General features: G+C 49.9%; 1 protein-coding gene across 5 annotated transcripts in view; it reads right to left on the bottom strand.

Moving 5' to 3' along the window:
- Window positions 1-13763, bottom strand: part of Sptbn4 (spectrin beta, non-erythrocytic 4) — a 91335-nt gene that overhangs the window by 30999 nt on the left and 46573 nt on the right. For 4 of the 5 annotated variants that reach the window (XM_032894116.1, XM_032894117.1, XM_032894118.1 and 1 more), the window contains 3 exons: window positions 9095-9185; window positions 5381-5527; window positions 2872-3135 (listed from right to left, as the gene is read on the bottom strand). In XM_032894116.1, the coding sequence (XP_032750007.1) occupies window positions 2872-3135; window positions 5381-5527; window positions 9095-9185 (502 nt within the window). Of the gene's footprint in view, window positions 1-2871; window positions 3136-5380; window positions 5528-7698; window positions 7805-9094; window positions 9186-13763 lie in introns of those variants that run through there. The other variant, XM_032894121.1, reaches the window with a different exon arrangement.

Here is a 13763-nt window from a genome sequence, read left to right as displayed (position 1 = left end):
AACCCTTACAAAGCTTGAGGCAAGCTATTTTTATAAAAGAAATAGTAAGGGGTGGGCTGAGGATGTGACTCTGCTGGTCGAATGTGGGTTTGATTTCCAGCGCTGTCTAAGCAAACTGTGACAGCTTCTGCTCGTAGAACCAGTACCTGGGTGGCAAAGAGTAAAGGCTCAGAAATCAAGGTTATTCTTAGCTACACAGCAAGTTCAAAACTGGCCTAGGCTACAAGAAGCTACTGTCTGTCTGTCTATCATCTATCATCCATTCCATCCATTCACCCACAGTATCAGTTTGTCTGTCTGTCTATGTATCTATCCAGCCAGCCATCAACCCATAGAATCAGTCTGTCTGTCTGTCTGTCTGTCTGTCTATCTATCTATCTATACATACATACCTCTATCTTTCTACCTATATATGCGTTTGTCTGCCTGCCACAGTGCTATTAGCCTATATTACTGTCATTCTTTTTTTTTTTTTTAAGGTTTATTTATTTTATGTGTACACTGTAGCTGTCTTCAGACACACCAGAAGAGGGCGTCAGAGCCCATTACAGATGGTTGTGAGCCACCATGTGTTTGCTGGGATTTGAACTCAGGACCTCTGGAAGAGCAGTCAGTGCTCTTAACCGCTGAGCCATCTCTCCAGCCCTGTGATTCTTTACAGTACAAGATTTTTCAGAGACCAGCTTTGCAGAGGCAAGTGTGAGAAGCCCCTCTCTGTCTCTCACCAGGAAGAGCTACGAAAACAAAAACAGCTTCTACTCACATTTAAATATTGTCCTTTTTACTTATCTATATATCATTTGTGTGTGTGTGTGTGTGCATGTGTGTGTGTGTGTGTGTGCATGTGCACGTGTGGTGGCTGTGTATACACATGTATGAGTGCTCACCTGCCTGTGTGCACCTGGAGGTCAGAGGTCAATGTCAAGGGTATCTCCCTCAGTCGCCTTCCTCTTCATTTGCTTGAGGTAGGGTCTCAGTGACTCTGGAATCAGCCAGAGCGACTGGCTAGCACCCCCGAGGGAGCCTCCTACTGTCACCTGACCCGCACTGAGATTACAGTGTGCACGGCTGGGCCTAGCTGTTTTATGTGGATCAAACATGGATTCTCATGCTTGAGCAGCAAACATTTTGCTGAGCCAGTTCTTCAGCCCACTTTTTCTGTATAAAAAAATCCACCCATCTCATCCATTCTTTCTTTCTTTTATTTAGTATATGTGAGCACGTGCGTGCGTGTGCATGTGCGTGAGTGTGTGTGTGCGTGCATGCGTGTGTGTGTGCGTGCATGTGCGTGTGCATGCGTGTGTGCATGCGTGAGTGCGTGTGTGTGCAGGTGGAAGGACAATGTTATGGGAGTCAGTTCTACCATGTGGATCCCAGGAACCAAACTCACAGTTGTCATGGCAGCACATGACTCTATTAGCTGAGGCATCTCTCCAGCCCGGAGTTGTTCTTTATAAAAGAGAGTTACTAAGGATAATTTGTGATAGACTTAGTATCCATTTCAAAGAATCAATAAATATTGAAATTTCTCACTTTTCATATGGTTAATGGTGACAGGCCTAATTGACATAAGCAGAGCTTTTAAAAAGATCTGTATGCTTATGTAACCATGCTTTTCTTACTAGTCTTTCATTGTAAGTCCTTTGTTGTTGTTGTTCTATGTTTAGGTCTTTGAAGGCATCAAGCAAGTACACTACCACTGAGCCACGCCCCCAGCCCCTCACTGGGAGATTCTAGGCAGGGGCTCTACCACTGAGCCACGCCCCCAGTCCCTCACTGGAGGATTCTGGGCAGGGGCTCTACCACTGAGCCACGCCCCCAGTCCCTCACTGGAGGATTCTGGGCAGGGGCTCTACCACTGAGCCACAGAGTCTAATTATTTTTAAGGTCTAATTTTGTTGGTGGTGGTTTGAGACAAGGTCTCCTGTAGCCCAGGTTAGTCAGGAATTGGCTGAGGCCAAGTATGTCCCCATGCTTCCACTTCTAAAGTGCTGGGATTACAGGCCTGTAAGTTAATACTCTGGTTTACGCAGGGCTGGGAATCAAATCCAGACTAGCACTCTCCCAACTGATCTGCATTGTCAATTGATGTATTTTACTTCTTTATTCATTTATTTAAATTTCCACCTAGCACGCTGATCACTTTACAGGAAAAAACCTTGTAAGAATTCCATCCAAGGAGCAGCAAAGACTCGAAGGGTCTGGGTTCGAATCCAGCCCCTACCATTAGTTGGGGAAATTCTCTTTCCACAGCCCCATTTATGATCAGCCAATCAAATGCCACCCCTGGCACTTAAAGACAGGGGCCATTCCACCTTGGAGGAATACGGAGGCTTCATCCACACCCCACACCAACATGCCACAGAGACCTTCAAGGCCTGGACACTAAACAGCTGCAGAGCTAGCCATGGGGCCTAGGTGGACACAAGGATGCTCTTTCGGGGCCCTTGGTTGGGGAAGGCGGAAGCTGGCCGCTGTGCATCTTTGGGTCAGACACTTTGCTTTTTGTGCGATTTTCTCACTGGTAAGGTGGGGGTAATAACAGCTGTTTCCTGAGGTTACTGCAGGAATCAGTGAGCACTGAGCCCGGGACCAGAAGAGAAAATACTCCACTGTTACTCTGGCCAGAGCTGTTCTCCTACCTCTGGGCCTTTCATTCTCCACACAGAAAGAATACCAACATCCTGAGAAAATGTCTATATTGCTTATTTCACTCTAGGTCCCCTCTGTCCTGTGTGCCCCCAACCCTAAGGTGGAGGCTGCTTCCAGTGACTCTGTTGGACAGCCTCAGGTTGAAATACCCAAGAGGGTTGGATGTGAGCTGTTCCGCTCTGCCACAGGGGAGACCCCTCAGCAGGTCAGCAGTCATACCTGTAACTTCTTGAGCTGGCTGTTGACGGTGGCCAGGTCTCCACCGGGGTCTACGTCCTGCAACTGGCTTTCCATGTGGAGCAGCCTCTTGTCCAGCTCCGCGAAGCTCTGCACCAGCTGGTCCGCCTTGCTGGCCTCGAAGAGCTGGCGCGCCTTGGCCTGTGTGGTGCTCTCCAGCTCCGCCCAGCACTGCCGGATCTCACCTAATTTCTTGCGCACAGAAGCTGCCAGCTCCGGTTTCTCCTGCATCAGTTGCTGGCCCTCCTGGCCAGAGGGATGGAAGGTCGGAGACGGAAAGAAGAGAAGGAGATGGGCAATAGAAACAGACAGAGGTTCCGTGGCAACAGGAGAGACACAGGGAGAGACAGAGCAGGGAGTTAGAGACAGAAATGGAACCAAGAAAACAGACAGACGGGGTGGGTAGGGGAGGCAAAGAGACCCAAACAAATACAGGAAGGAAATGGGAAAGAGAGACGGTCACAGAGTGATGAACAATGAGATATGTGCACACAGTAGGACCATGAGAAAGAAGAGGGAGAGGAGAGAGGGTATGGGAGAAGGAGAGAAAAGGGGAGAGAAGCAAGGAGGAGAAGGCAGGGAAGGGGAAGGGAGAAGAGGGAAGGGGAGGGGAAGAGAGAGGCAAGGAGAGAATGAATCTCCATTAAGCTCGGGTCCAGAAGACTGGTTTTGCTACGTACTGCTCTTTAAAGGTTACCAACGATATCATTTCAGAGTAAAAGGCTAACATGAGTGTCTCTGTTTGAGTAGAAAAGTGGGGGTGCCCTCGGCTACAGTTCACCCAGAATAAGGGGAATTTGATCCTTAAAAGCAAGTACCCGGGTAGGCCCTTCCAAAATGGAAGTCAATTGCCTTCAGAACCCAGGGCTACATTTATGAAATGTTAGAAGTAATAGGCACATGCTTCTAATCTCTGTACCTGGGAGGCAGAGGCAGGAGGATCTCTGTGGCTTTGAGGCTAGCCTGGCCTACATAGAATTCCAAGCTAACCGAGATGACATAATGATACCCTGTCTAAAAAAAAAAAAAAAAAAAAAAAAAAAGAAAAATAAACGAAAAAAGAAATAAAAATAATGACACCAAACTAGGCACTGTGGCTCACCTCTGATGTAGAAGCAGGGGAGCACTAGAAGTTGGAGGCCAGCCCAGTCTACACAGTGAGACTCTGTCTCAACAAACCAAAGTAATAAAAATAGGTAAATAAGAGGAAAGCCAGGCGTGGTGGTGCATGCCTGTCTTCCGAAGCGGGAAGTGGAGGCAGGAGGACCAGCAGTCCAAGGTCATCTTCAGCTAACCAGGGAGTCTAAGGTCAACCTGGGCCTCAAAGACCCTGGGCTACGTAAGATGCTGCCTCAAAAAAAACAAAAAAGTAAAAATTTAAAAACAATTAAGGGCTGGGAATATGGTGGAGGGCTAGCCTGGTATATCCAAGGTCCTGAATTCCACTTCCAGTAATGAAAAATAATAATTACAATATCAAAAAAGAAAGAAGGAAGGGAAAAAGAAAGAAAAGAAAGAAGGAAAGGAGGTAGGGAGGGGAGAAAAGCTGGTCTGACGTAGCTAGGCAGCAGATCACTTCCCTAGCATACATGAAGGTCTGAGTTCAATTTGCAGGACCAGGGAAACACCCCACAAATGCCTGGTCTTATGTCACACACACACATGGTACCTGGCTCTCTAACACATGTTGTGTGCACAGAAACCCAGAGAGGAGGCTACAGCTTTTCGCTTATTTCTACTCGGCAGGGTTATGGGAGAGCTGCACGTGGTGATGTAAGACTGTAATCCAATGCTAACGAGCCTGAGAGGAGATCTTGGCTTTAAGGCCAGCCTGGGCTACACAGCAAGACTGTGTCTCAAAAACTGAAGGAAGAGGAGGGGGAGGAGGAGGACTACAAGCTGGGCAGTGGTGGTGCACACCTTTAGTCCCAGCTCTCAGGAGACAGAGACAGGTGGATCTCTGTGAGTTTGAGGCCAGCCTGGTCTGTAGAGTGAGATCTGGGGAAACCAGGGCTACACAGAGAAACATTGCCTCCAAAACCAAACGGGGGGGGGAGAAGAAACAAAAGGGTTCAGGAGGTCAACACAGTTCTCTAAGATATCACAGCTGGTTAGAGACCCTGAAACTAGGACTGAAAAAAAAAAAAAGCTAAATTTTACTTGAGCCCAAGGCTTCCATAGCTCATGTCTAAGGCTTCCGTATTAAATGGCTTAGATGCTGTGAAGGAAAGTGTGGAAGAGTTTATAAGGTAGAAGGTACATCAATAAACAGGAGAATGAGCAGCAATTGGAAGAGAGGATGACCATTGTACAGATGGGGCAAACTGAGACCCCAGGTTCAGTAGCTACTTCAAGTCACTTAGCTAGAAGCTGGCAGACATTGTACAAGTTTGAAGCAGTGGAGGGATGGCTAGCCCACAAGGAAGACAGTGAGGGGATCAGAAGTGAGGGTGTGTCTCCCAGAGGGCAGAGGACCCTTCATCTTCCTCACCCTTTCTATCTTCTCCAGCCACTCCTTATTCTGAGCCAGCTCAGCCATGAACGCCTGGTGCCGGAGCCATCTCTTGTGCAGCTTGTGGCTGTCTTCTCGGGTGCCATCACGAGCCATCAGCATCTTCTCGTGGATCCAGCCATCCAGCTGTGCAGGGCAGAGTAAGAGGGCTCAGGACTGTCCCCATCTGGCACAGCCTCGCAACACCCCTCAAGAACTCCCAGGTCAGGCTCTTGGCCCACAAGAGCGGGGATGGGAAATCTATGCAAATAAGACTGATGAGAGAGGACTCTCAAGCTCTTTCCTGGGTAAAAGATGACTGTGTGGTCCCCCAGTACCAAATCCTTGGGCTCTGCCAGCCTCAGCTATGCACAAGAAACCAAAGTCGGAGGCCTGGACCCACCTCCTCACACTGTGGGTCAAGTTGACCCCTTAAACGAACTCTTCAAACACCTGCCCATAGTGAAACTGAGACCCTGGCTCAGCGGGTAAGGCACTTGCTCCCAGGCCTGAACACCCGAGCTCAGTCTCTGGAGACCGACATGCTGGAAGGAGAGAACTGACTCCTGAAAGTTGACCTCTGACCCCCTGACATGCACCATGGTTAGGACACCCAAAGTTATCTACATGTAAGATGAGTGAGATAAGTGTTGTAAAAGTAAAAAATGTTTTAAAGGAGAAGACTAGTGACCCCCCTATTATGGATCAAACCTTCAACTCTCAATATTGAATGGGAGGTGCATGCCTGCCATCCCAACATTGGGGAGGAGGATGGGAGACAGGATAGTGAGTTTGTGGCCAGTCTGGCCGGAGAGGAGGACCCTGTTAATTTAATTTTGTTTTAAAATCCTTAACCTAGTCTATGGGTTGAATAAGCCTAAATCTAGCTCCAGCACCCCACTGTCAGACCAACATTCCCCAAAACCTCCAGACAATTTCCACATTTAGCTTCCTGCAAATTAGGCCTCCAAGCTAGAGAAGACCCATCCCCCTGGGCTCAGAAATTCTAATGAGACCTAAATGCAGCTTCTGTGACTAAGAACACAGTTACCCCAAATTATGACCAGCCAACACCCAAAATATGAGCAACAGGCTGCCTTCTGATTCCTAGAACCAATCTCCTCCCGAAATTCAGGATTCCCAATGTGGATCAGACCAAAACCTCCTGATCCAGCACCTCTCCCAAGCTAAGGTCATCCAAAATACAAGCCGTGAAAGTATCTCCTTTACGCTATGCAGCAGCCAGCATGGGCTGTTTCCTGAGCCCCCTCCTCCACAGGAGTGAGGGTTGCGCTCAGGGATCGATAGAGTGGTTGCTTGCTTTGCATGAAAAAGTTCTGGAATCCTGTCCTATCTCTAGCACTTGAGGAGGGGGAAGTGCCTATTAAACAAGACTTGTTCCCCAAGCCGCAATCTCCTCTCTACCAAAGCCTGAACCTGGGAGAGTTTGCTCCTCCCTCTCCAGTCACAAGATCCTCCTCCTCCTCCCTCCTGGAAAAAAAAAAAAAAAAAAAAAAAAGGCCCGAACTCCGCGGTCCCGGGAGGTAAATGCAGTCATATTCAAGGACAAATCTCGAGCCGGCCAAACCCCACCCCACCCCACGTCCCCAGAGCATGTGCTCCTCAGGAGGCCAGGACAGCTTCTCACATACACATACGCGCAAAGTCAACCACTGAATCCCCCAACTCCCTACACAGGGATGAACGCGCAGCAACTGGAGTCCTACAGTGAAGGCAGAAGCCCTAACGGAGGTGATACGCATCCTCTAGGTAAAGCCCCTTAAAAGGGACTGCCACTCTGGCCACTCAGTGCTAGGCAAGACTCTCCCCACAACCAAGAAAAACCTCCCGAAAAGTCAGAGCCCCTCGGACTTAGATCACATATCCCTATGCAGAGCCCTCGCCCCCCCCCCAAGTGATTCACCACCACCCTGTCATCTGAGGCTGCTACGGACCCCGCAGGAACCGAAAACGCAAAGCCCTAAAGATCTGGGAACTCCTCAAGACCAGGGCAAATTTGATCCCCTCATAGGAAGGTTGGGACCCCCTGCTTCACTCTACAGCAAATGCAGACTAGCCTAGGCTAGCTCCCCTCCCTGCCCCCCTCTCCCTGCGGCTCCAGCACCGCGGACAGTTCCCGGGTTCGTCCCTCCCCCAGGGCGGGGGTCCAGGCCCGCCCCCGCGCCGCCCCCGCCCCTCCCTCCCGCGGGCCCGGATGGCGAGCACGCGCACGAGCCCCCTCCCCCGCGCGTGTCCGCGAGGGCACGCGCAGGCCCCTCCCCTCTCTTCTTTCCCCTCATCCCCGGCGCCCCTGAGACCTGCGGCGGCGGCGGCGTTGGAGGAGCGTTCCTGCAGCGGGCGGGCAAGCACTCGCCCCTCCACTGCGACGGCGGCGGCGGCGGCGGCAGCGGCAACGGCAGAAGCTTTCGCGGGCGCGCCCCTCCCTCGCCCCCGCGCCGCGGCCACGCGCCCGCCCGCGCGCGCCCCCTGCCTGCCTCCAGGCCCGCCTCCTTTGCGGGGGGCCCTAGTCGGAGTTGGGGGAGGAATTACCACCTTCTCTGAGCTTCCAGGATGGGGACCTTCAGCTCCATCTCAGATCTTTGCTATTGGGTCAAGTCCTTTCCTAAGGACAGGAGGGGGTCCGAGTCCCTGGCTCCTAACTAAGTGAGGATGTGGACTATGTATGGTTAGCGGGGCTGGAGAGCTTCCTGGGTTATGGTTAACCCAGAGAGGCTCCGGTTTCTGACTACCACAAGAGGAGAGAGGTTAGGGCAGGAGCAGCTTGGAACATCTGTGATACTGTCCAGAATCACCGCCAATGAGGAGGGCCAACAGGGACCCATTGCTAATGGGCTCCCTCATTACCTAGGGTGATGGTGGAGAGGTTTGGAGGCCTGTGTCTACTTCGTATGTAGGGAGACTAGTATGCCATGGACGTTCACTGTGCAGTCAAACCATCTTCAGTTGGGAAGGAAGGCCAAGGACTTGGTTCCTGAACCTTCTGGAAGAAACAGGTACCAGTCTTCATAGAGTCTAGTCCCGAGTGATACAGATTGGGAGATTGGGGCCAGGGCATCTCTAGGAACCGTCTGTGGGGTTTTAGCGGTCCATCGAGTTCTTTTGGAATACAATTCAAGAGGGAGGGTTTCAGAATTTCAATACAGAAGGGAGTCTGGACCATCTCTTATCAGCTGTGATCCCCGAGGTGTGTAGGAGAAGGGACTTGATTCCTAGTTGTTAAGCGTCTGGGGATGTAGCGCTTGCCTGGAGCTCAAGTCCTGAAGTCCGGTCCCTAGCACCATAACTAACTAAACCAAATAAAAGCGAATACCTAGTTCGGCCCATCTGTGACTGAAGAAGGAGTACTCCTAGCCATTGCTCCATCCACTCCCCAACCCCCACCCCCAGTCCTCCGCCTCTCTCCTAGCTTCACTCATCTCTAGAGAAAGGTGAGATCAGCGCTCCTCCCCTAGGAACCGTAGGCGCGAACTCAGCGGTTGCCAGGGGAGCCCAGGGCCCCTCCCGTCTCCCTGGAGCCCACGTGGGCTGACAGAGACCTGGCAGGCATGCGCTCTGGCACAGGACTCCTAGCGCCCCCTGGTGGCATCCAGGGAGCAATGTTCCTCGACCCACTTAGACGGGACGTCCCACACGCGCACAAACACACACCGCACACCCCTCCCCATCAGAAATCAACAAAGCTGGGGGACCTACCTCATGACAATCTCTAAGAAAGTGCTGCAGCACAAGCTGGTCCAGGAGTTTTTGCATCCACTGCTGGGCCCTCAGCTGATTTTCTTGGCTCCTAAGGAGAAGAAAAAAGCTGGAGAGAGGCTGGGGCATGGATGAGAGTGCTGGAAGGAGCTCAGTAGAGCAGGGGAAAGGGAAGACCTAGGAAACATTGATAGGACAGGGCTCCAGAGAAGGGAGAGAGAAGAAAAGGAACTGGAAGAGGAGGGGTAGGAGATAGGCAAAGAAAGAGGCACAGAGACATAACAATAACACACACATAACATGCACATGTAACACACAAACAGATAAAAAGATGCTTAGAAATCGAGCTGGAGGGGTTGGGGATTTAGCTCAGTGGTAGAGCGCTTGCCTAGGAAGCGCAAGGCCCTGGGTTCGGTCGCCAGCTCCGAAAAAAAGAACAAAAAAAAAAAAGAAATCGAGCTGGAAGGGTTGGGGATTTAGCTCAGTGGTAGAGCCCCTGCCTAGAATCCCCCAGTGAGGGGCTGGGGGTGTGGCTCAGTGGTAGAGCCCCTGCCTAGAATCCCCCAGTGAGGGGAGGCTAAGGCTCATGATAGAGCTCCTGCCTAGAATTCGTTAGTGAGGGGTTAGAGGTGTGGCTCAATAGAAGTGGCAGCTCATCTTATATGCATGCCTATCCTGCCATCCTCCAGCTCCAGAATCCAGGCAAAGGGGAAGAGAGCGAGGATGAGCCTGTTGGTCTGTAATAGTTTGGTGTGTAATTGCTGTGATATTAGTTCAGTCTTTGGGACCCACATGATGGAAAGAGAGGACATACTCCCACATACTGTCTTCTGGTTGTCACACATGAACTGTGGCATTTATACACACAAACACAAAATAAATGTAATTTATTTATGAGACTGTCTTTCCCAGCCTCCAAGACTTTTCTGATCTTCTAGGCCCTCTCTACACCACACACACACACACACACACACACACACACACACATGCACACTCCTTACTATGTGTTTTTCTCCATCCTTCTTTTCCCCTCCTAATCAAGACTCTGCTGTTCTTCTGGGTGTGACTTGAACAGCACCTCTTGCCTTTGGACCTTGGCAATGACTCTTCCCAAGGTCTAGTTCAGTGATTCTCAACTTTCCTAACACTGGGACCCTTTAACATGTTATGGTAACCCCCAACCATAAAATTATTTTCTTGGCTACTTCATAATGTATGCCCCATATGAAAGGGCGGCTCCTCAAGGGGTCGCGACCCACAGGTTGAGAACCTCTGGCATAATTGCCAGCGAGCTTTGCCTGGTCTTTCTTAATGACTCCCTGAGAGTTTCTGGTTTTCTTTCGTCCTTTAACTTTGTCCTTGGCACTGTATCCCGTGTTGTGTGCATTCCTCATCACGTGTATCCCCTCCACTGCAGTGTCACCTTCACTGAGACAAGGAGTATTGTTTGTGTGTGGGTGTGCACATGTATGCAGGTCAGAAGTCAATCTTTAGTGCCTTCCTCTTTTGATCTCCATCTTTTTTTTTTTTTTTTCCTTTTTTTTTTTTTCGGAGCTGGGGGCCTTGCACTTCCTAGGCAAGCGCTCTACCACTGAGCTAAATCCCCAACCCCTTGATCTCCATCTTTGTTTTTTGAGACTCTTCCTCTCATTTTGACCTGGAGTTCACCATCTTGGCTCAGCTGGCTGATGGCAGAGCCTCCAGGCTCCTCCTGCCTCTGCCTCCCAAGTGTGAGATTAAAGATGGTGTTACCACTGCTCTGCTCTTTATGTAGGTGCTAGAGGTAAAACTCAGGTCCTCGTGCTTGTGCCTGGAGCATTTTTTCCCACAGGATATTTCCCCAGCCTGAGAGGAGTTTCTGTCTGTTGTTTGTTTTTGTCTGTTTTGCTCACAGCCATGAGCTCCTTGGCATACAGTGACGGCTCAGTACATCCTTTTTGAATGAATGTAAAAACAAATGAACGCAGGATTGCGTCTAGAGAGACAGAGAGAGCCAAGAGAGGAAACAAACATAAAGTCTGGGAAAGAGTAGGGGAAAGGGGTATGTTGGCACATGCTATATACCCAGTTCTTAGGTCAGAGGGTCAGGAGTTTGAGGCCAGCCTGGGCTACTGTCAAGGGAGGGGCCATTAGAGATACACATAGCATCTTTCTCTGAAGGGAACGTGAAGGAGAGAAAGAACAGGAAACAGACATAGAAATAGATGGATACATGGGAGCAAAGAGATGGCACACAGGAGCTACATCTGGAGAGACTCAGAGGTGGAGCAGCAAACGAGGAGCAGGAGAAGCCTAAGAAGAGCAAGCCAAAGACAGCTACTTCCTGCCCTCTCACCAGAAGCCAGGAAACAGGAAATTCCTCAGAAATAAACCTGCATCTCCACAGGGTCTGTACAAGGCAGACTGTGTGAGTTTCAAGCAAGGGATATAGGAAAGTCTTCTTTTCTGTGAGGTTAAGAATCTAAGGGGCTGGGCTGGAGAGATGGCTCAGTGGTTAAGAGGACCGACTGATCTTCCAGAGGTCCTGAGTTCAATTCCCAGCAACCACATGGTGGCTCACAACCATCTGTAATGGGATCTGATGCCCTCTTCTGGTGTGTCTGAGGTCAGCAACAATGTATACATAAAATAAATACATAAATCTTTTAAGAAAAGAAGAAGAAGGGGTTGGGGATTTAGCTCAGTGGTAGAGCGCTTGCCTAGCAATCGCAAGGCCCTGGGTTTGGTCCCCAGCTCCGAAAAAAAAAAAAAAAAAAGAAAAGAAAAGAAAAGAAGAAGCTACAGGGACAACTTCCTGGCCACAAAACAATTCCCTTACCAAGCCTCATATGAAAACGTAGCTAAGGAAAGTTACTTGGCCAAGGGGTGTAGCTGCTTTGACAGGGTGCTTGCCCAGCACGCACAAAGCGGTGGGTTCCGTCTCCAGCACACTCCAGATGAGGTCATGGGAGATAGAGGCAGAAGAATCAGCCTTAGCTATATAGTGAATTCCAGGCCAGTCCGGGCCACATGAGACTCAAAACAAAAACAAAAGCAAAGAAGCCCAAAATCCAAGCAAAAGGAGGAGAGATGCTTGGTTGGTTAAGGACATTTGTTCTCCTTGCAGGGGATTCGGGTTCGGTTCCCAGCACTTACATGGCAGCTCACAACCACCTGGAAAACCAGTTCCAAAAGGCTCCGGTGTTCTCTTCTGGCCTTCTCTGGCATCAGGCATCCATGTGGTAAAGTCCTAGCAGTTCCTTTTCCACTGCTGCCTCCTCACCTTCCATGACACGACCTGCTCTGGCTCCATCAGGCACTGCCCCTGGGACAGTCAGATCCCCGACACCATGGGCCAAAATAAAACTTTCCCCTTTCAACTTGTTTTTGCCAAGGATTTTCTCACAGCAAGGCAGAGGGATGGGAGAACCAAAATATCAACGGCATAGCTTTGTCTACCCATCCCGCAGGGTGGCAATGTGTCCCCTGTCAGGTAAATATTGGGGGCTGGAGAGGTTCAGGGATTAGACCTGTCTCCAACCTTGTGTCACTCAGCTCAAAACTGGGGCACACATTTCCTGTAGGCTCCCATAGACCCCTGAACTTTTCTTGTCCTGGCTCTGATGCTAGTCAACATGTTTGTCGACCAACATGACAAGAGGCAGGAGCACCTCCTGGGGAAAGCTGGAACATATCTTGGTGTGGCCTTTAACTGTGGGATCTGGGGGGGAGGCGATTTAGGGTCCTGTGGGTTTGCTGTCACCCAAATTCAGTCCCTTTAGTCAGACCAGAGGATGGAGATTCTCGGTGTTCAAACTCTGTACTTTTTAGTGAACCGGCTACCTCCTGCTGGCTCACAAAGTAGCCACTTACATCAAACCCCCACAAAAAATACATTAGAGCTAGGAACAATGGGGCACATCTGTAATCCTATTGTTTAAGAGCCTGAGGCAGGGGTCGGAGAGATGGCTCAGCGGTTAAGAGCACTGTCTGCTCTTCCAGAGGTCCTGAGTTCAATTCCCAGCAACCACATGGTGGCTCACAACCATCTATAATCAGGTCTGGTGCCCTCTTCTGGCCTGCAGGCATACATGCAGGCAGAAAGCTGTATGATATATACATAATAAATAAATAAATAAATAAATAAATAAATAAATAAATAAAAATTCTTAAAAAAAAAAAAAGAGCCTGAGGCTGGAGGATTGCTTTGATTTTGACATCAGCCTAAGCTACATAGACCCTGTTGAAGAAGGAAGAGGAGAGGGCATAATGGTGGGTGTCTGTAGTCCCATGATGAGGTGGAGGCAGGGGGATTAGAAGTTTGAGATCATCCCAAGCTACTAAAAAAGTTCCAGGTTGGGTCAGGTGACATAACTCAGGAAGTATCAGCACCGGCTGCCAAACCTGAAAAGACCAGTTTGATCCTCATACTAATGCAGTAGGAGAAGACTAACTCCCTCCAGTTACCCTCTGACTTTGACCTCCATACCTGAGCTGTTGGACGGACAGACAGACAGACAGACAGACAGACACACACACACACACACACACACACACACACACACACACGATAGATGGATGGATGGATGGATGGATGGATGGATGGATGGATGGATGGAAAAAATCCCAGGCCAACCTGGCCTACAAGCTACAAGAGACCCTGTGCCCAAAAAACATAGATTAAATAAAG

The sequence above is a fragment of the Rattus rattus genome, chromosome 2, assembly GCF_011064425.1.
Source record: "Rattus rattus isolate New Zealand chromosome 2, Rrattus_CSIRO_v1, whole genome shotgun sequence".
Lineage (NCBI taxonomy): Eukaryota > Metazoa > Chordata > Mammalia > Rodentia > Muridae > Rattus > Rattus rattus.
This window is presented reverse-complemented; position numbering and strand designations above follow the sequence as displayed.